This window comes from Ruditapes philippinarum, unplaced genomic scaffold, assembly GCF_026571515.1.
Source record: "Ruditapes philippinarum isolate M1 unplaced genomic scaffold, ASM2657151v2 ctg6283_1_1_1_1, whole genome shotgun sequence".
Lineage (NCBI taxonomy): Eukaryota > Metazoa > Mollusca > Bivalvia > Venerida > Veneridae > Ruditapes > Ruditapes philippinarum.
In genome coordinates this window covers 46,480-70,705 of record NW_026854320.1, presented here as the reverse complement: position 1 = coordinate 70,705, position 24,226 = coordinate 46,480, and the positions used below count along the sequence as shown (strand labels likewise).

Here is a 24,226-nt window from a genome sequence, read left to right as displayed (position 1 = left end):
TTTACTTTCCACATATAACAAGCATCTAACACTCTCTAAAACCATTATTTAAACAATATAAAATTCATGTTTGCCCTTTCTAAAGAATTAAAATTTATTTGTTTTTGAGGCATAATGTGCTTTCCTAGGACTTAATACAGTCTCAAAACATTCAGCAACAATTTCATCATATCACAATGTTCTGGCCAAAACTGTGAGCAAATCAAAAGTAACCTTATCAACATAACATTTTCCTTAGATATCGACCTATCTTCTTACTCTTTATTTTTAAAATCACAATCATGTCCAGCAAATTTTTTAATGAACACAACTTATATATCAAGATACCAGCAAATTGTGCGCGCCATTTATACTAACAGATGCCATTCCAAATTAACTTAAAAAATAAACACCATGACAAATACAAAGAAAACATGCAAATCAACATCAAAAATGAAAGACAATAAGCCGTTTCGGATAATATAATTTGAATAAAAAGTAAACTTGCTCATCAACCGAAAGCAAAAACACACTAATAATGCTTCGACCATTTTTATACCATGATGCAGCAAATTATGTTTTCTGCATCAAATATCCACAGGTGCCTTTGTATTGTTTTTTTTTTATTGTATTTGTAAATTTTCTGTATCTGTAACATTTCATCACCATAGAAGTTTATGCAGTAAGACATAATAACATATCAAACTTGCACTGTAAATATGCTTAGGGCAAGGTGTTCACTAGCCACGAAATCCTGAGAGTCATTTTGACTACAAGGCCAAATCCCCATGATTTTAACAAAATTTGACCCTCCAGTTAAAATCCTGAGGATCAAATCAAGCCTTTTGGAAATTTGAAGGGCCAAAGAGTCATTTATGGGGTCAAACGGTCACCCTGTTGGGGACACAAATCAAGGCAACCCGTGGATAGTTGTTTCTACAAGAATAGAAATTTCACAAAAAAATAATCTATCAGCACATTTAAATTCATCGAAACCATCAGTTTGGTATAATGTTTAAACTATTCTAAGCACATTCTGTAACCATCTGTCATTATCTCCTCATAACATAGCAGCTGATGATAATAGAGTCGAAGGAAGACCATCTTTCGAAGCAAAAAATCAACTCTTAAATGTCTGATACAAGGTAGGATTTTATGTAGAAATTTTACTGAGAAATTTCCTTCATCGAAAAATTCATTTTATTATTTTTTTTGCGGAATTTTGCACAATTTAAACTTCACACTTTTGTGAAGAATTTCACATCAAAATCTTTTTTGTTTGCAGAGAATTTTGCACAATCAAAATTTCACACTTTTGTGAAGAATTTCACATCATAATCTTTTGTGTGCAGAATTCTGCTTAATCAAGACACAGGAAGTCTTATTGTTTACAGTTATATGTTTTTGGTGGCCTAATTCACTCTGTACGTCATTGTTGTACAGGGGTCACAGATTTAGAAAGTTCATCTTGTAACGCTGTTTTCTGTTCTTCATTAAGGATACTTAAACAAGCCTGATATATCTCTTGGTTGGCCTGAAATAAACAAACAAAAACACACCATCAATGTAATACTAAAAACTTTCGTTTCAAGCATATTAAGCTATAGGTAACACTATTTTCATTGTTTTTGAACTTCATTTCTATTGGTTATAAAAAAATTGAACAAATACACCAGGTATATCTGCCTGCTTAGTTCATAGGGCAAGTAATGGATAAGTAATCCAGGAAAGAACAACAAAATTACAACAAATTATATAACATCAAATACCCGTTGATACTATTTTTAGAGAACTTAAAAAAGATGCTTACCATTCCAGTTCTAATAAGTGTAAGGATTCTTTCTTTCACTTTTGCATCTTTATCTAATACACTGCGATAAAACGCCTCCGCAAATATCTGTACCAAGATGGGAAAGTTTTGATGATTTTCCCCCAGTACTAACGGGTTATTGCTGAAAACAATAAAAAAAATCCATTAATTAAACATCTCATTTATCATATCTTCACGGTTACAAAAAGATATAACATGGTTCTTTTCACATTCACCTAGTAAGGAAGTAGTAAATATGTAAAAAATTCTGAAAATCAAGTCCTGAATTTAGAATTTGTTCTAGAAAGGTCTTTTTATTCTGAAATTCAAAAGTGTGTGTGTGTATGTGTTTAATTCTAAGGCACACCAACACAGTAAACTTCTACGGCCCCGAAACAGGAAAGATGATTAGCAACTCTATGGGTCAAACCACCTCACCTGCTAAAGCTTAGAGATCTATTAACTCCAGTACTATTATTTGGACCCATTTAGTCACCTCTTATGATCATGCAGGGAAAGACAGTGGCTGCAATTCTTATGGGTGTGCAAGTTTTTATCTTAATATTCAGACAATAGTTGTTTTGAAGATATCAACATACATGTAAAACTTAAATGTGACGTCAGCACACCTAGGTTGAGTACAATAACTCTTGCTATTCTTCCAACAGTAGTGCTTAAAACAATGTATAGTACAAAATGGGACAACTAAATTACCTTCTGTAAATAGGTACCTCAATATATTCTATAATAGCCAATTAAACTTTTAAACAGCCTTAAAAAAAAAGTTTCGATTTTCAACACGGTACAGACCTTTCAATTAGATCACACAGGTAATCGTATATATAACACGCCTCGTCTTCGTCCTCCGTCACTGGTAACCACGACAACCACAAGGGGATTAACTCCGTCAGATTTACTTTATCACCGTGGTATTTACAGATCTTCGTAACAGCTGATATTGCATTCTCTGTGGGGTTCAGGTTCTCCACCGACTTTGACTCTGGATCTTGTATAACTTGTAATAATCGTGGCATAATTTCTGAAACCAACAACAAATCAACTTATTTTAACACTGCATATAAAATCTGTTTTATATTCTCAAGACATAGATTTTTGTTCAAAGTACAAATATCTAGATGATTAGATTTACTTGAAAAATTGCTTTTTTAAGATCAATCCATTCAGTTAGGACAAGATCAGACGCTTGCACACAATTATCAATGAATATAGAATAACCTGTCACTGCGTCAACTTAGTGAAGCAAATCAAGTCATTTTTTGCGCAGGACTTAAGATTTTATGAGTAATGATATTTTTTCTTTTTCAGCATGATTTGATGGCAATTTACCTGGGAAAATAATTTACCTGGGAAAACTATAATTTTACATGGGAAATCAATAATTTACCTGGTAAAACAATAATTTACCTGACAAAACAATAATTTACCTGGAAAAATGATAATTTACTGGGGAAAACGATAATTTACCTGGGAAAAGGTGAGCATAAGCATCACCACCAAACATTGCCATAATGCCTACACCATATACGGCAGCCTGTCTAACCTCAGCTTGTTTATCACAGACACTGTTGAGTAAACTTTGTAAGAAAAACTCCTGATATTTCACCGAACGCTGCAATGAATAAATATATGAACGAGTGAAATCTACTTTCCCAAAATACTAATTTACACACTGATAAGATTACATATAAACAACGAGTATGTTTCTGACATATACATAATCATAATAGATAACAATTAAAATTTGTCTTACAATTGAAAACTTTGCAAGTTGATAAAGAGGTTATTTAAAACCCTCAACCAGTTGAATTTCTTCAACTTGTCCAGCTCCAATAATTGGCACAGAGTATTATCAAATTTGGGGATAAATCCGATATCAAGATTAAACTTGAAGTTGGTCAGCCAACATACATTCAAGACTACAAGGACATGTGGCTGAAACTATACAGGTTTCTGGTCTGAAAGTAAACTGACTGACCGACTATATGAACATGAGGCTGGTCTAAAACTCCTCAATGGAGCAGCTGATCACTCTTTCAGTATCAATACCAGATACCTATGATGAGCAAAGGTCTTCAAATGTTCACAATATGAATACTAAGCGAAGCTGGTAAAGAAAATACAAATACAAATATACATACCGGTCCTTCATGTTCTAAAACATCATCAAATATACAAAGACCCCATTGCCTATCTGGCCACGGTCTTTCTGGACCCTGAAATCACAAATTTCAACCTGTTTTACATGACTAAGGAACAATATCAAACTCTTTTTCCCCTATAAAAATAGTGAAATCATTATCAAATCTTAATTATTCTTAAATGTAAAATTAAATAGAAGACAACATAATGTCCTTGAAAGTGCAAACCTTTTTTTATTTATTATTATAGGCTTCCAAAGTCTGTATGCATTATGTTTAAACAGAATTCTGAAATGTGTCAACTATAATACATGTACATTGTTGTCGATTTTCATTTTTCTGATGTTTTTTTTTTTTAATGGCCCCATTTCTGAGCCTGTAGTTGTATCAGATACTATCTAGCAAGTAGGTACAGTCACCGAGACACTATGTCTCTCTGTATCCCAGTGTGGTATACATCATATACAACTTCTCTCAGTGAGATATTTATCATATCCAAATATAATATTCAAAATATGAATTCAAAATCATACATCAATTTTAATCCTTTACTTGCAAAAAAGAGCCATACTGCTGGGCCTTAAGCCAGTCTAACCATGCTCTATACTGTTGATAGCTTGAATTTTGTATTTTAATAGTGGCATCCACCTGATATTTTAAATGGACTGCTCCAAATTAAAGGCCAGGCAGATTTATAAAAAAATTCAACCTGTTAAGAGCTAAAGAGCTTCTGAATGTGTTTGTGTCCAGATTTTATTTGAGGACAGGTAAGTGACCACTGATAAGACTTGAAACATTTTTCACAAGTGAGTAAATTAACTTTTCTCCTCCTGAATTTTTGTTGACCAGCATCTATTATTGGAATTGTTCATTATCTATTTTGGGGATATCAAGGTGAAATTTTAAAGTAAGTCACCTTACAATATAGAGCCTGATTAGACTGCAAGGGCATCCACCGCTGGATTTGCTCCATAACTCTGGCAAGACTAACCACTTTTTTGGTTCCAGAAGGTTAAAAATAAATATTTATTATTTCAAAAGGAAAGAGAATACTTACGACAAGTTTAACAAAATAAGGCAACAAGGTATCGAAATTAGGACCAAATTCTTCTTTATACGTTCCATATAATGAATGAATTATATCTGAGATTTTACTAAGTATATATACGTCTTCATCATCCTGAAAGAAAATAAATAAAAACTGTTAACGCATCACAACAAAATGACATAATATAAATATTGACAGTTCATTCTTCATTAAATATACTCCGTTATCCCTAAATATTGATAATTCCAAATAACCACTGTTCTCAATAACTATTTAAAATTTCACTTGAAGACTTTTTGTTGAAACACATTTTTTTTACGAATTTACCAGAGTTAAGCATTTTAAAACTTTCGCTTTACATGCAGTCCCAGATACTTTTAGTTAACATTTATTTAGTAAAAACCATTAATATAAGAAAACTTTTCTATTGAACTAATAGTAAGTGTATTTTTCTTCCGACACAAATTTTTAACGTTTACATTACATTTATAGTTTAATCTATATTTCTATAGTATTCGCAAAAAGATTTATATTCACATTCTTGTTTAAATATGGATGCAGAGGTTTTAATTCTCAGTATTTTGGCAAAGAACATAACCCAAATTTGAATTTTTTTTACAATGTTTTAGATAAAATGGAAAAAACTGACAACATGCAACTTTCTATCATTACCCGAGATAATGTACCTGAGGCCCTCATCAGATTTCAATAGTGACTAGGGCACCTTATTAAAATTCTCAATGTTCTGTCAGGGGCAAGAACTTTAAATTTATCAACATTATCTAATCAGCCAAGAAGGGTCCTATTATTATTCAAGTCACATTTTACTGTTTTGTGAGTCTAAAGACAGCATGAAGGACAAAGGCAAAACTATATCCCCCACCCCCTGCCCCCTTTAAATAGCAATGTCTTTTTCATGTTTTACCCCCTCTGGTACAAAATAACCACACATAAGAGATTTCTATTTCTTACCTCTTCCATAAGTTGTTCCTCTGTTACATCATCATAATCTTCATCTTTTCTTTTTTCTTGACGTTCATTTTGTCGTTCAAAATGTGATTTTAATTGTTTATCTAATATTTGCATTAACTGCGCCATCATTTCTGTATTTAAACATCCTTTCCCAAGAATCTCTATACACTGTAACAGCACAACACATACATTAACACTTTATCATATATTAGCAAAATATACAAATTTATACAACACAGATATAGAAACCGACGTTTTTTTTAAATTATTGTTTGTTTATATTTGTTTCACTTACAGAATTTGGGACATGCTTTTTTCTTTACTTAAAACAGTAAAACGTACCTAGAAAACAAGGAGCACAGCATGCCGTGTTAATGCTCATCTGTAAAGAGCAACCACTATAAACCACCAATTTCTTCGAAACAGACAAGCAAATAATTAATGATAAAATTTTGAACTTTTTTTTTTGCTCTTCAACATTTTACTATTCAATTAACTTTTATGACAAATTGTTGGGATTTATTTTTTTGTCATGCTTAACCTAACATCATAAAATCATTAAAGCTTTTGCATGACGACAATGCTGCTGCAGCGATTACAATAGGTTGACTTTTTCTTTGAAAACACACAAGCTAATTAAACTTACTTTAGCTAGGGATCCCATATGTTCTGGTAAGACTGATATTTCTGGTTCCAGCTCGATAGCTTTGAGAAGGTTAGGACAGATATATTTCCACATTTCCTCCACATATTTATCTCCCCTGATCTGCGCACATTCTATGAGGTATGGTAAACTTTCAGCTGCGGATGTTCTAACCTCTGATAAAGTTGTTAAAGAAATCAATTGAAATTATTCTTTACAAACATTAACAGAAAAAAGTCAAAACACAAAAAGAATATTGATAACATCTATGGATGCTCCAAATTGTCTCTTGACAAAATCTAGAATCTTGGCTTTTCTGTGAAGACAATAAGGAAAATTATATCTTTAACCTATGTGACCTTGACCTAATTAACCTGAAAACCCCTGCAAGGGTAGAGGCCCATTAAACATTTAAGACTCTTTTACAAATTCTTACTGTCAGTGATACCTGTAAGGTGATAAGTATAAAACAATTTCTTAACACTACAAATATCCTCATCAGCATACAATGTTCCAATCTTGTGAAGTCTTCAAGAAGTAGCATAATAATATTGTGTCATTTCAAAACAAGTTGTTTATCAGATACTATCTAGCAAGTAGGTACAGTCACAGAGATGTCATCTCTCTGTATCCCAGTGTAATATACATCATATACAACTTGGTAGTCACAAAATCAAATTCACAGGTACCTAGCACCACATTTACCAGTGTTTTTTCTAACTTAATTGGGGGGCCTAAACCTCTTGATTTTGGGGAAAATAATCACTAAAAACGCAAACTGGGGAAATAAAACAAAGTTGGTGCAAGTTAAATTTTTGTAAAAACTGCACGATTAAAAAAAATAATTCTGATTTGGACAAGGTGATACACAAGTGAAAAATTACTTTTTACAGGTATCAAACTATCCGGGGGTACACAACAACCTACAACAGCAGGTGTCAAGTGCTGTGTGGCAGCCGTAAAAAGTTGCCTCGTACTTCACTTCAGTGTTGTTTTACTTCTTTGGTTCTTCTGGATCATTGAACAAATTAAGAGTTGAAAATTGATTATCACTCAAGCCGGTGCCAGGACGCGAGGGATGCTGCACTTTTTCATTATCCATCATGTACAGACTCATCAAACTAAATCTGGATTTTCATGTAATTTTAATGATTTTAGTGCTTCTGAGGGATCACTTTTTTATCCAGATATTTGTACAGCAAGATGATGTAATTTACATATATAAAGGATACCGTCATGGAAGAAAAACTTCAGCAGCGGCACCATTATATTGACAACTTCTTCTGTGTATGAGGCGAAACCTTCCTTTAATTCACGTGCGTAACAAACCAACATCTGACACGCAGTGGACTTCTCCTCGAGGCCTGCTGTCTTTATACCAAAACTTTGCTGAAAACACATAATAAACAATATATTCTACATTTTCCATGTTAAAAGTTTATGTGATTTTAAAGTATAAACACAATAACAATCTCTTCTATATTTCCCATGTAACTTTACTGAAATACAAGAGCACCAAATGCGGTACTAATCAGTAATGCTTAAAAATTTTAAGTTAAAAAGGGGCACAACACCAAAAGTATTGCTTTCAGAATAATGCCCCTTGTTTAACAAATGCAACTTGTCAAGATAAGCAAGTGTTCCAAGCTTCATGTTGATAACCGTTTCATTTTTTTCATGACGACAACAATGCTGCATAACAGCTCAACCTTGTCTTCCAAACAGATGTGCTAATAAGACCACAGACATAATGACATAAAAAATATTTTACATACACCAGACTGAGAATTCCTCATAATTTTCCATAAAAAAATAAATACTGTATTAAACAAGTAGTTATCAGTCAATTACCTGATCACCAAGGGTAACAAACTGCCAATCTGTATCATTTTCTACCTCTGGGAGATCTTCACCTGATATAGCAACAATACAAAACATTGAAATTTACTGTATAAAACAAGGCAGCATGTTTGAGTAGTTAAAGCATCAGAAAAGTAATCTATCAATCACTAACAGCTTCTATTCCAATCCCGTCAAGAGCAAACACTAATATCCATGTGCAAGATACTTTACACTCATTACACGTTGTATCCAAGAAGGGATTTGAGAGAGTGTCAGTCAGCTAATAGCTTCCTACACAATCAAACTTCATGCTAATTTTATTGAAAATTTTGAAAATATATCTTAAAATAAAATATTGTGAAGTGAACAAATAAAGTGATTTACATATTGCAAAGACACATACAATACACGTAAATTACCAAGGTCTCAAAATATGCAAAAATATCTTTTACTGCAATAGTCACACAGTAGAAATATGGTGATTAATATTGCACAATCAGTCATCAATCGGACATAACATGTAAATTATACTTAAATCATTTTACTTTTCTTAAAATCTTTGTACATTTTTTCTGAAGTTTGAAGATGAAGTTTGCAGCTACAAGAAACTATCCTTCTTATGTATTCAATTGAATACACAACTTACTGTCTAATACGGCAACCTCTGGTTTTAATGATGCAGCTCGTAAAACCGGACCCATTACTAATGGAAGATACTGCTCGAAATCTTTTCCAAGAATTTTACACATTCTAGCCCAGGCTGCAATCATGTATGAAATCTGAAAGTTAAAGATAAACATATTTATATCAGAGTTTTTTTATATTTATTTTTGGATTGAGATAATGACTCATTGTATTTGTTTGTTTGGTTTTATGGCTCATCAACACAATTATTGGCTCCAAAACAGGAAAGATAATTTTGGCAAACCTTGGGTTATACAAATTTTACAGCAACAACAGGGGTCAAAACTACCTAACAGTCATGCAGAGATAAATGGTAGCTGCAATTCTGATGCCTCAACCCTTAAAGGCAACCCTTCAACTGAAACTCCATAACTGACATGTGAGGTGCTCACCTAAATATGTTGAAACAATTTTTTCATCCATACAAAGTAAGTTTACCTTACCACTAAGTATATAAACTTAAGCAATCAAATCTTAGCAACGTAGGTGCAATGTTTATCTTTTTTGTACAAGCAGGAAATACAAAAATTGAGCTACCAACAGTATAGAGCCTGATCAGACTGCACGGATGTACAGGCTGGCCTGGCAAAGGCTGGTCACTTTTGGTTCCAGTAGGTTAAGGGTTAAGTATGGAATTTTAATGATTTTGCAAGAATAATGAAAACATTAACTAACCTGTGGATCATCATCAGCCAGATCTTTCATATCTGTTTGTGTTTTTAATAATAACTGCATCACATCACTGCAATCTTGCATAAACTGCAAAATACAAAAACTAAATATATAATTTATTGTTTAGAAAAAATAAAAAACATAGATGGATGGCTGAAATTTAGGAATTATCTAAATATTGTTGAATTAGTTGTAAATCTAGCAGTTGTATCAGATACTATCTAGCAAGTAGGTACAGTCATCGAGACACTACGTCTCTCTGTATCCCAGTGTGGTATACATCATATACAACTATTCTCAGTGAGATATATATCATATACAACTATTCTCAGTGAGATATCTATCATATACAACAACTCTTAAGGTAGTTATTTTGTGGTTATTATCTACACAACCATTTTTGATATTCTTTACATCTCATAAACATACAACTGTCTCAACTCTGTCCAAAGCTTAATTGGAAATGATTTTGTCATTATACAACAGATATTTATTATATCAGATACTATCTAGCAAGTAGGTACAGTCATCGAGACACTGGGTCTCTCTGTATCCCAGTGTGGTATACATCATATACAACTTCTCCAAATGAAATATACAAAGTATATCACATATCATAATTGTACAAAAACATCCATGTTTTAAATCGTAAGCATCAAAGTGAAAATATCAGATATATATATCACATTCAACTAAATTCAGTGAGATATAAATAATATACAATCTATTTTTGAAAGTTCATTACTTCTCTTAAGAGTGATAAAATTAAAAGCGACAAACTTTACTATGCTCTAAGCTTAGATTAACAAGGACTTATTTTGTCGTATCCGTGGTTTTAGGGTCAACAGATATTTTTTAAGAGTTATATCAGATACTATCTAGCAAGTAGGTACAGTCACCGAGACATTAGGTCTCTCTGTATCCCAGTGTGATATACATCATATACAACTACTCCGAGTAAAATATAAATGTCACCATCAACTACTCATGTGTGGTATATATCACATAAAACTCAATTCAGCGAGATATATATCATATGCATCTCATCTCTATGTGATATATATCATATAAAACTACTCTCAGTGAGATATATATTATTTTTCAGGGTTTTCATTTCTATCCGAGGCAAGAAATGTGCCAACGAAAACAGCCAATTTTGCCAAATGACAAGGTGGTTATTTTAATCTATAGGCTTAAAATACAACCAATTTTAACAGCATTTCAACTTATGATATGTATCACCATCTGTTAATAATGAAAACCCTGTATTATATACAACTAAAGCCAAGTGATATATATCATATACATTTTATTTTATAAGTTTATAAATTTTACCTTATCTCTGCCCACAGCTAATCCTATTAAACTTATACATTCTATCGTCTTCCCTCTCAATAATTTATAATTGGTGTTGTCTGCATGTTGTACAATGTATTTCAAACATGGCATAAATCTGCAAAAACAACAATTTTTTAAAATTATTTTACATCTTCTTTTAGCTGTTTATTAAAGACACACCAACATCTTCTGATCTATAAGGTCGTGTGATGTCTTTAAAGCATTATTACTGGCGGAGGGTCATGCAATTTTTCAGATAAAAGCAGCATTTGAGTAATGTACACATCAATTTTTCATAACTTATTGATTGCATGGCAAAATCTGTTGCTGCAAGCAGGCAAAAAAGGTTAAGCCAGATGAATCTCTTCCTCAAACATCAGGATCTTAAATCCCAATTCATATTCGCACACACAGTGGTGTTGGGCGATTCGAAATTCGTACATCTTAAGCAGATGATAATCCCTTATCATCCCTCTTGTGAAATAATAATAAGCAAAATATATTTTTACATTTTTAAAATGTCCACAGTTGAAACTGTAATGCTTTGGCAACAATCGGTATCGTCCGACACAAATCAGATCAGACATAAACAAAATTTAATGATACATCTATGGTTAGATAATTGAAAGTATGTTGTCAGCTTAGTGCAGTAACAGGTTAACTCCTATTATATTATATAAGGAGTTAACCCATTACTGCACTAAGGTGATGATGTGTGCTTACCTGTCATAGTAATTTGTGAACTTTTCCTCGGCTGTGTCTGCTACCGATGCTAAAGTAGTGACCATCTGTTCTAAAACCATCTTCGTTCCTGTTTCCATCAACTAAAATGAAAACACAATTTTGAAAAGCAAATTTGCTATCTTCTTTCTATATTTAAAAGGAAACAGTACAGTTTTACTGCATCTTGTTGAAATAAAATTTTTACTCCATTTTTTTAGTCATACTGATGGTGTAAAGGTCATCACACAAATTTCCAACTTTACTGGTGGATGAAGACCTCTGGTATCCACTCTATGCAATATTTTAGGCGCAAGTTGGAATTCATGGAAAATAATCACTTGATCAAAGTGAAATTATATCCAGGTGTAAAAGAGGAGCTTTCTGGTAAAATTAAAATGACTTTACATTTTGTCATATTTGGTTTTAATTTTTATAATAAACGACACACGAGTAATCAATAACACCCGTAACCCCAACAAATATCTATAAATATGCTTCTGTTTTATATATGTTGGTTATGTTCAATTTAAACAAGAGGGCCGTGATGGCCCTGAGGTCGCTCACCTGTATATAGGCCCCCCACCCCCGGGCCAATTTTTACCCAAGGGCTTTTATTTGTTTATTTGAACAGACTTGGTAGACACCAATAAGAAGATGTTTCATGCTAAACATCTAAGTTCTAGCTCATCGGATTATTTAAAAGAAGATTTTTAAAGTTTTTACTATACACATATAGTTAAAAACAATGACACCCCTGGGGCAGGGCCAGTTTTGACCCCCAGGCTTTTATTTGAACAAACTTTGTAGATATTTACTTAAAGATGTTTCATGCTTAATATCTAAACTCTAGCTATTTGGGTTTTTTCAAAGAAGTTTTTAAGTTTTTGCTATACACATATAAGGAAAATCAATGACCCCCCGGGCGGGGCCAGTTTTGACCCAGGGCTTTTATTTGAACATACTTGGTAGACACCCATTAGAACATGTTTCATGCTAAATATCTTAGCTTCTAGCTCTTTGAGTTCTTTAAAAGAAGATTTTTAAGTTTTTACTATATGCATATAGGGAAAAATCAATGACCCCCTGGGGCGGCGGGGCCAATTTGACCCCAGGACTTTTATTTGAAGAAACTTGGTAGACACTCAATTAGAAGACGTTTCATGCTAAATATCTTAAGCTCTATCTCTTTGGGTTCTTTAAAAGAAATTTTTAAGTTTTTACTATATGCAATATAGGGAAAATCTATGACCCCCTGGGGCGGGTCAATTTTGACCCCAGGGCTTTTATTTGAACAAAACTTGATAGACATTCACTAGAAGATGTTTTCATGCCAAATATCTAAGCTTCTAGCTCTATGGTTCTTTAAAAGAGAAGAATTTTTAAGTTTTTAACTATATGCATATAGGGAAAATCAATGACCCCATGGGGCGGGGCCAATTTTGACCCTAGGGCTTTTTATTTTGAACAAACTTGGTAGACTTTCACACTAGAAGATGTTTCATGCCAAATATCTAAGCTCTAGCTCTTACATTCCTTTAAAAGAAGATTTTTAAGGGTTTTACTATATGCATATAGGGAAAATCAATGACCCCCGGCAGGGCCAATTTTGACCCCCAGGGCTTTTATTTGAACAAACTTGGTAGACATTCACTAGAAGATGTTTCATTTGCCAATATCTAAGCTCTAGCTTTTATGGTTCTTTAAAAGAAGATTTTTTAAGTTTTTAACTATATGCATATAGGGAAAATTCAATGACCCCCTGGGGCGGGGCCAATTTTGACCCCAGGGCTTTATTTGAACAAACTTGGTAGACATTTACTAGAAGATGTTTTCATTGCCAAATATCTAAGCTCTAGCTCTTACGGTTCTTTCAAAAGAAGATTTTTTAGGTTTTACTATATGCATATAGGAAAATCAATGACCCCCGGGGGCGGGGCCAATTTTGACCCCAGGGCTTTTATTTGAACAAACTTGGTAGACACTCACTAGAAGATGTTTCATGCCAAAATATCTTAGCTCTAGCTCTTTGGGTTCTTTAAAAGAAGATTTTTTAAGTTTTTACTATATGCATATAGGGAAAATCAATGACCCCCTGGGGCGGGGCCAAATTTTGACCCCGAGGGCTTTAATTTGAACAAAATGGTAGCACCCACTAGAAGAATAGTTATCATGCCAAATTATCTAAGCTCAAAGCTCTTAGGGTGTTTAAAAGAAGATATTTAAAAGATTTTTCTTTCGGTTGCCAATGGCAACCAGAGTTCTGCAATGGAATTTAAATTCTAATTCGAACAAAATTTTAAAGAAGTCGAACCACACAAAGGAACTATTCTGCTAGAAACGTTGATACTGAAAGGCGCTCAACAGTAAGTATAAATGAGGAAGATGATTCATTAAAGAAAAGTTTCAACCAAAAAAAAGCGGAACAAAAAACCAACCAAAAAACGAGAAACGCACGGAACACAAAAAAATAAAAAAAAAAAAAAAAAACAAAAAACAAAAAATATCAAAAAAAACAAAAAACATAAACGCGAACGGCGAGAAACGAAAAGCGCAATACACAAAGCATCAACCCTGTACACTAAAGTGACAGAGATGAAGTTTAAAATAAAGATAGATGGCGCACGTCTTATATTTAAGGCAGTTATATCTTTATCCTAGACATCTGGGAAATATATCAAATACGTTCAAATACACATTAATAGGCGTCCAACTATAATAGAAACACACCTAACCTTTATCTATACTCAAGAAAAACCTTGACGGTGACCAAAATGAAGCCTATGTCACAAACAACCATACAAGTACCCCCCCCCCCCCACAAAAGAAAATATTTGAAAACACACATATAGCTGTACAAAACAAATACCCTTATACAATATATTACTAAGAAAGACACTTTTCAACGATTATTGATCTCATATTAACTGCATTAGTATGTATAAAAGGATTCCCATTTTGGGCAAGTCTTCCGACTGAAAATTGAAAATAGAAGGCAGCAGCACCGTAATGAATGGCTGGAATACCCCTAGGAAATTTTAGAGTCAGATTCTATCATTATGACAAATATCCAATGTACTGTAATTAAAAACATGTAATACATGAAATATATGAGAAAATAATACATGGTTGCATCAAACTGCATTACCACTAACAATACTTGTACTAAATGAAATACGACTTCCAATGCGGTAAGTAGAAATTTAGTAAATGTCAATGAAAATATGAGCAGTTTATCTACTACAGTTTAAAAGGAAATAGGAAGGCTTCAGACCGAGACTGAAAATCCTGAACTAATCCAGGAAATAATACCTAGAAAAACTTATACCGCAATAGCACTAATCAGAAATAGTTTATTCCTTTTCATCAAAGTAATTTCAACTAATACATTGTTATCTTTAAATCCTGCAGAAAAGTATTTAGTTGGTTTAGCAACAAGGACAACGTACTCTATTAATGCTATTGTCAAGAAAATACCTAGATATCAAAATTACTTTGCCACCACCTAACTTGTCGTGAAAATTTTTTGCTGATGAAGTTTCGGCCCGAAACTGTTGAGGAGTTGACCTGAATCAGCATATAGCGCATAATGCTGCATATAACTATACTCTAGAGAACTGACTGAAACAAAAACCAATACAAACAACAATCTTTAACTTTTAGATATTTCATTTAAATAAAGTCAATTGTCAATGACGAAATATTTTAAGAACTTATGTAACAAAATAGCATCGGTAACAGTTAAAATTGTATGATACCTAGACAACGAAAGATAGGAAATTTAGAAATAACGCAAAACCACAATTAAACTATTAATACACAGGACACTTTCATAACCTCTAGACAAGAACGCATAAGGCTGAACAAACATATACCCTTTGAAACAAAATCAATTAAATCAAAAGCATTATCATCCTAAATTAATCATAATATCTTGTTTATCTTTTTCCCCCCCCCTTTTTTTTTGCAAATACACTATCATTTCCCAAAAATCTAAAAGGGAAGGAGCAAGCCTCCTTCTTATTGTATTAAGAAACCCATTGATCAAAATAAAAATTGTTCAAGAAATCATTTCCAAACTTTTAGAATCTATTTAAACATCGATACAACACCTCATAACACCACAACAACCTTGCATTAAAAGTGTGAAAAAATCATATAAATGTTAAGTATTACAATTTTTATTTTAACAACATTATCAAAACAATACAGAGATCATTACAAAGAATGAGTAAGAACCTCTATAATACATGCCAATAGCATTTGGCTACCATATGAGGTACTCCCCCAATAGAAACAGATATGCCATCAGAGCCTGCATGCCAATGATATTCTCAAAATCACCTACACAGTAAATAAACAAAACTGTTACTTTAAGTAAACACAACATAAGGTTGTACTTAATGGAAAAGTAACCGATTATCTATTTGAAAATGCAATCCAATTTTTGTCCTGTTCTTCCTTATAATTTCCATAGGATAAATTACTTCAAAATAATTTTTCACATCACCACACAGAACTAATATAACAAACACAAATGTTTTGATAAGTAAAATTAACATAATACAGTGGAAAATGCTCAAGAAATTTTCTTCAAGTCTAAAAGCCACAGGTAATGTTGCTGCTTAATGCCCTGATTAAGAATATTTGCTGATGAAAATAATGTCCCTAATTAAGGCCCTTAATTAAGAACATTCAACGAGGATAATTATACAGTTTCAGGTTTTTCCCTCTCTAGCAGGGGCCATTTTAGGGCGACTTCGCCAAAGAAACATTCTTTACAGTCAAGCAGTTTTCCTCAAAAATTGAAACTACATAAAGTTTTTTCTTCCCCTTTTACTAATAAACCATATAATTTTTCCGCAAAACTAAGGATGGAAGTTTTTACGTGTCAGTAGATGTATCTTAGTATACTCACTATTTTGTAACATCTGGGGTACATTAGCTAGGACATGTGGTAACATAGTTTTGCCTGTTAGTGCGCAGCACAGCCTGTCTAGGGCACTTTCTCCAGCCACAGAGTTACTGTAAATACAAATTGTTTACACTTTATCGAGAATTATGAAAAATATCATAATAACGTCTTTTTGATAGGACTATAATGAATATTGCCATATTAATATTCAACATTTAAACTGGCCTTAAGCTTTTCTAAAGGTTGAATATGTTATTTTTAGATAAATTGTTTCATGATATAATAGTCAAAAGAGTTAAGGTGAAAAATGATATTTATCGTGAAAATATTTGCATTAGCAGGAGCGAGCTTATCCTCAGTGGTCAGTTAGAACATACAAGGTGTAAAACATATTTTCACTAGGTAGAATGTTGTATTTGTGACGTCTAAAACGAGGACCGGGGATTTTTTTGACCTATTTTATAGCCGTACTTGGGTCATAATCCCAATTGAAAATAGTATATTATTTTCCCAATCCACAGGAAAAAATTCCCAATTGAAAGTTACAAAATGAAAATATTGAATCTTTGCAAAGAAGGGCTTCTTCACTGTAAAAGTGCTTAAATCTTTAAAGATGCCATCATAGACAGTAATTGTTTGCATCCATTTAATCACTGCAAAATTTCAGTCACGCATTTTTCCCCAATTTTTAACAAAACAGCGCTGAAAATTCCCAATTCCATGGGTATGGGTCGTGTTCCCAAAATCCTGGAAAAAATCCCTGAGGATGCATATTACTATAACAGTTAACATAACGTATTTAAATAATTTTCACTGTATAAGCTCTTTAATTTAATGTATCGCCAATATTCGTCTTTAGACAAATAAAAACAAAATTTTCCATCAATGACAGCCCTAAGGAATAGGTGCATATCTGAAGTCAGTGATCTGAACCACAACACCAGAACCAGTGAGACTACAAGCTAGATATTAACATAGTAATCTATCAGTATAAAGCAACTGTATTTACCAATCTCCATCTTCTTCATCTAAATTGTCCTGAACTGCCCAATCTTCTTCCTCCTCTAGATCTACCATCATCGCCAACACTTGTGGAACTATAAATATATACCATACATCGTTAGTTATCTATGATCTTTTTGACGAGTTATAAACCCACTTTAAACAGTTATGACACAAAATATCCTAGGCCGCAACCAGTGTTCAAAATAAGCAATTACCAGACAGCATAGAAACTAGAAAAATATCTCGATTTTCATTCATGCTAGCCTGATTTGCTTGTAAATTGGATTTTTTTCAAGTGTTTAAGGCATTGTTTATATTGGAAGCAGCTATTTATACACGGCAATACAAAATAACTTACATATTTGCAGCTGCCTTGAAAGAGTCTTTGTGTGTCCATATTTTTTTTAAAGAAATGACAAACATATTATAATTTTTCATTTTTCTTTTTTTCTTTTGTCACTTTTTCAAGCCAGAAGAATATGCGAACTCCCCCCATTATTTGAAACAGTGACCATATTGTACATAACCAAATTGTCAAAGAAAAATATAGCAAGTTACATAGCAAGATCAAATGTTTCAGATATTTGTAGGAATTATTTATTTCTATTTTTGTTGGGTTTTACGTCTGACACACCAACACAGTACAGGTCACATGGCCACTTTCCAGATGAAGGAAAACTTTAATCACCCCTCTGTGTATTATTTCATGCACAAATGGGCCTCTCTGTAGAAACACCAATGTTCCATAGCTAGCTGGACAATTTCCTCACACAGAAGGAATTCGAAGTCCCTGTCAGGATATGAACCAACTGTGACAAGAGGCAAGTGGCTTGAAAGTCAAAGACCTTAACCACTGGGTCAAGAACGCCCTTTGTAGACTTTGTGCTCTAAAACAGAGCTATGCAAGTAACAAAGACTCACATAAAGATCTAGGACTAAATTCAAATAAATTAGTTTACACACCTAACATAGGAATAAGCTTTGAACATTTTCTGACCATTCCTGGGGCTGACTCTGCCAGTGTTACTATTCCCTCAAGGCCCAACTGTCTCCAAGTATCGGGTAAGTTTGTGTCCGACAAAACCTGGAAAGAGAAAGAAATTTAAATAATGACCTGACGGCAAAAATTTCCTCCATCATGTCATAGGCCACCCAGCTAATTAAGGTAATTATTTTGGTGTTTTTTATTGTGCCTGTCTTTGAGAGAAAATGAAATATGCAATGACTAATGAGCAAGCTGCTCTTAAAGACTTACAATTTTTTTTTCACAAAACCTGTAACAAACATTATAATTCTATCAACAGGTATATAGCGAGTTGTATCATAATCTTACACCTCTTGGAAGTTTATATACAGTTCTTACATTTCCATAGTGAAAAAACAACAACAAGAGCACCGCATGCTTTGTGAACGCTGGTTTGTTACAATTTAAAGTTAAGAAGGATCATAACTCAAAAAATATTGCTTTCAGAATTATGACCCTTGTCTTACTTAGCAATTATTTCAAGTTTCATGTTGATAACTTTTAAAATGTTTGAATAATAAAGCTTCATTAAAGATTTTGTGCAACACTGCAGCGATCATAATAGCTCGACTTTTTCTTCGATGAAAAGCTGAAAATAAATACAAAACCAAATATTCCAGTACAACAAAAGTACCATTTGCTTATTATTTGCTAATAAAAGAAGTTGGTCAGTGGTTAAACCAAACATACCTTCATTTCAAACGTAAGAACATTCTCTACTTGTGGTCGGAGGAATTTTGGCACATTTTCAGCAAGTTCAATCAAACACTTCAGTACAGAATCATCATCTTGTTGTGTTACACTTTCTGAAACCGCCTGGAACAAAAGAAATCCACTTTATACAACAGAATTTAATAATTTCTTTGAGGAAAAACTGCCAAAGGGACAGCATGTTTGACATTATGCAAAGCCTGATATTCAACCAATTGCCAGTTTGTGGCTACATAATCAAGAAAACAGGGAAGACCAAGACCAACTAGCACACCTGAACACTGTTCAGTACATCTTTTTTTTTTTTCAATTTTCCCTAAATTTGTTGAACATTCTTGTCCAGATTGAAGGATCGACAAGTCTTTTAAATATATTTAGCAAAATAGGGTTTAAACAAAGTCCTAACAGTTGTATTTATCAGTAAAGATGCCAGGATATTTACTTTGTTAAAGTGACCTAGATGAGCATATAGGTGTTAAACCACAGTAAAACGTCCAACCTTCCATAAGCAAGCTGTATAGCTTCTCCGTAATACAAAATTCAGTACCCCCAGTTCAGATTCTTCTGTTCAAAGGTTTTCACAGCATTTTCACCAATGATATGAATTGCCAAATCTGTTAAAAATTAAGACCCCGGCTGGCTTGGAAGTAATTTATTCCCTCTCCCAAAGTTAAAAATGATTTAATTGGGTACAAGTCCTGAAATGGCCATAGGATATATAACCATTGGAGAGCAGACAATGAAAATATACATACCTGTATAACTCCGGGAAGTAAATCACGAAAGTGGTGAACAATGGAGGCTTCACCCTCGTTAGTAGTGAGGAAAGCCGTTAAAGCTTTGACAGCCTCGAACCATACAGTAGGGGCGTCTGGTACAGCCATGCTCTGAGCTAACATCTGTTTAATTACATCTAAATACTGACTTTGCTCATCACCAAAGATTCCTGGGACAACACTAAAAATATAATTTGCATAGATTATGCGTTACTTTGCACTTGACTAAAAATAGAAATGGATACTGCTAGTCATTTTTTGTTATTCATACCAAACTAATTACCTTAACTAACTAGAAACATTTAGTCATCAACAGCTCTCAGTTCATCTTAAATACATTTTAAAGTTAAATACATCGTTGAAATGTTTTTGCGAGAGATAAAAGCAAAAACTACATCAAACATCAACTGGACTCCCATTTTTTTTTTTTTTAAATTCTTATGACATCCAAAAGCTATATATTGTCATATAGTACTGTTATATACATGTGGAATAAAAAGACAACCACATACTGACATAGTATTAGTTACTATACCAACCTGAATATATGTAAAGCACTTTCCTTCAAACTAACATCCTCAGCACTTGCACATTCAAACATAAACTTTAGGAAATCGGACCATGTTTGATTATTACTTTCATCTAGAAATAGTAAGGTTAGTTTAGTTTAAACATATTTTATTTCAAACATTTGCACAAAAACATATCTAACATACAATGATTATTTACATAATATAAAATCATGAAAAAGGATCAGATCTGTTCTTAATGCCTAATTTTTTCAGAAATTATTACCAAAGACAGATAACCATAATAAGTCCCGAAGATACTTCAGGCGTATAAAAACAAACTAAGCAAAACGAAACGCACCAATCAAGTTTCTTGCTAATTCAGCTGTTGCATCACAGACTTTCCTTTTGACAGGGGGAGTTAACTCTTCTTGTATTCCTTTCATGAGTTCCATCTTGACCCCTGCCTGGAGCTCAGGCGAAATCTTTGGCCACCACTCATTGAAGTCATTGGTAAATAATCGCCGCAACAAAACTGCAGCCAATGTACGAACCTGTAATGTTAAAAGAAATACCGGTTTGATCCAAGTTTACAAAAAAATTATTATCCTCAAGTACAAAGCTGTTTAGCTTCAGAGACTTGCACAGAAGATTTGACAAACAACATAATCATTACCTTGAAGATGTGTGAAACTAAAAATGTTATAGCATTCTAAAATTACTACAGTCAACACACCTGTTGAACTATTGGCACTGTGTCTTATTCAATTTGCACTGAATTACCTTGCTATCCCCCACAAAGGTACCTATGTCATTGACCACTCAGTATTAAAGGGAAGTAATGGGTCTTCTGCAATTTTTTAATAGTATCCCATATATTATGGTCAAACAGTCCACATACTATCAGTCTACCGAGATTACACAAGTTTCAAACTACTGTTCAAAAAATTATAGGGAGAAAAATTTTCACCGAATTTGATGGGTCTGTTATCAATATCACCAAAATATTCTTAATCTTATCAAAGGTCAATGTGTGAAGAAAAACATTTCAGCAATATAGATAATGCCAACATATTGAAGTTGGTATTAAAAAGCAAAGTGTAAGTTAATTCTTGGATTTAACATACCTCTATGGCATTGTCAGCACTTCTTAAAGCAGTAACTAGATATGTAACTTTCTGTGAAATATCAATCTTGTCATACACTTCCTGAAAAATAAATAAGTAATTTAGTAACATATACAGTATTATGCAGTAAAACTGATAAAATTTAATGTGCTGTTTAAAACTATACATTTAGTTAGGTACTGAAAATTCCACATATTTTCTAGTGTTTACAAAAAGAGATTGTAGCAGGGTGTGTAAAATTGTATCCAGGTGGTAGACAGTAAGACTTGTACAGCAGGACGAGTTGCTCTGAAATCATAAAATTATGATTCCTGTAAATGATTATATTCCTCTTTTAAAATATCCTTTGTCCTAAAACTTGTGCCAAATATAAATTTGCTTTGTCATTTTGTACTACAGCCATTTCTGTCTGTTCCTACACGGAAAGTGGTTATGTTGTTTCTTAGCATCACCAGGAACTTCTTATCAAACAGGTCATTGATATTTTTAGCTTCTTGAATTTCATTCGAACAAGAGGACTGATATTAACGATATATCTTGGAAAACTTGGTTTTTATTCAGTGAGGACCAACGGACATTCGGACAGATTATTTATTGTACCCTATAAACAACCTGTTAATCCGTTATCACATGCGCTGATTGATGACCGCTGTGTTTATTGATTAATCACCAAGACCAATTCTGCAAGCTCTATACGAAATTGTAAACCACTGAACGATAGCGATTGGAAAAATCAAACACCGCAATGATATTTATGAGTCGGCGGTGAGACTGATTGGAGATTAAGGCACAGCAGGAGCGTGGTGCTTAAAGTGCCTGGGGAAGTACTTTTCTCAATGGAATGCTAAATGAATGAATACGAATGTGCCAGATTCCTTGCACGATTATTGGTGGACTTTTCCTATGGCGTTGTCTTCAACGTAGATGTCCTGTCACAGTATAAAAACTGGTACGGTAAAAACCATAAGCTAGGGACATTGTAGAGAAATTCAGCTCCAGAAATTCAATTGTTCAACTTAATATTGGTGTTTAAACCAAGAAGCTAACGTTAACACTTTTCCCTGGCAGTTGGAGCTAGGATGTAAATGACTGGTGCATAAAAAGTCTAATTCAATTCAAAATGTCAAAAAGACAGGAACATTTGAATAATCTTCATTATAATACTGGATAAAGATAATTCTGTACTCATACCCTTATTGGTGATGTTCATGAACTGATAAATAAAAGCAAACAGTGTATAGTTTCAAACATATTGATCCAAAATATGTTGAATAGAATGAAAGACACGTTTCTTTAAACTAAAATTCCATACATAAAGCCCACTCCCCACCCACAAAATTATGCATTGTCCTTCACGTGGAGCTGTCAAATTCAACGGTATTATCCGAAAATTCCGAACAATACTTTTGGAAGAAAAACAGTGACAATCATAATACACCGATGGAATGTTATTCTATATGATTTGAACAGCTTTATAAACAATTTCTTACCTCGGTCTCTGTTCTTTTATCATTTTCTGGGCTCATTAAAGCCTCAAGCAGGGTTTCAAACTGCTTCTGGTCGCCGGCCATTTTCGTTCCTCGGTCTCGGCAATATTATTTAACCTTTGACCCTAGCCATTCCCGCGAACGATTATGTCCCTTTGCAATGAGCAATATTGAGGCCCTACCTCATGGTATGTAGAAAATTCAAACAATAAAATAAGCAAATATAATACTGAAATACTTTTGAAAATTTAAACAAAAAAAAAGAAACCAGAAATATACATAATGTAAGTGTACTTACAGTAAGTATGTTGATAAATAATTATTAAATAACACATTTTCAGACAAACATTAGAAATCTACATGCACGTGCAAGGATGCACAGCATGCAATATGTGGATAATACTAAGAGTGTAATGTGCCAGGTGATAGCACAACCGTAATTATTACCATTTAATGAAAGCCATGATTACAATTAATATATGCATGTACCTGTACAGAAATATCTTGACTTTGAAGATCGTTCAGCAAAGCATTATTTTTGTGCTTGTGCTTCTGTTCCAATATTATTTCTTGTTGGGTGCCTGGTATGTATCAGAGTGGTACATCTGGGATGTTTCTAAATTCAAGATTTCATCATTTATTTTCAGTTTAAATTTTAATGACGGTGCTTGGGGTGTAGAAGGTATAGTTGCAATAATCAACAGTGTCTATAGATCTACTTTTCATTAACAGGTTTAAATTGTGCAATTAAATGGAGTCTGCAACATTTTTATGCAATTTTGCCTTTTTGTGATTTTTTAGCTTT

The 24,226-nt window shown here is 33.3% G+C and overlaps 1 protein-coding gene across 1 annotated transcript; it reads right to left on the bottom strand.

Moving 5' to 3' along the window:
- Positions 1-1,380: 1,380 nt before the first annotated feature.
- LOC132739807 (importin-5-like) lies at positions 1,381-23,579 on the bottom strand. Its single transcript, XM_060727615.1, has 24 exons — positions 23,425-23,579; positions 21,935-22,015; positions 21,169-21,361; positions 20,838-20,940; positions 20,278-20,479; positions 19,502-19,627; positions 18,751-18,871; positions 17,792-17,879; positions 16,737-16,892; positions 15,476-15,488; positions 11,871-11,971; positions 11,145-11,262; positions 9,813-9,896; positions 9,100-9,232; positions 8,463-8,524; positions 7,844-8,000; positions 6,615-6,787; positions 5,969-6,136; positions 5,006-5,128; positions 3,949-4,023; positions 3,275-3,419; positions 2,600-2,828; positions 1,790-1,931; positions 1,381-1,513 (listed from the first exon to the last, which is right to left on the bottom strand). The coding sequence occupies exons 1-24, from the start codon at positions 23,503-23,505 to the stop codon at positions 1,409-1,411; spliced, it is 2,979 nt and encodes a 992-aa protein (XP_060583598.1). The 5' UTR covers positions 23,506-23,579; the 3' UTR covers positions 1,381-1,408.
- Positions 23,580-24,226: the final 647 nt, after the last annotated feature.

Coding starts and splice junctions, on each gene's coding strand:
- LOC132739807 (XM_060727615.1), bottom strand. CDS start 23,505: ATGGCCGGCGACCAGAAGCAGTTTGAAACCCTGCTTGAGGCTTTAATG. Junction 17,880..18,750: donor AAAGCTTATTCCTATGTTAG/GTGTGTAAACTA, acceptor ATATATTTATAG/TTCCACAAGTGTTGGCGATG. Junction 3,420..3,948: donor TTTTAGAACATGAAGGACCG/GTATGTATATTT, acceptor TATTCATTGCAG/CGTTCGGTGAAATATCAGGA.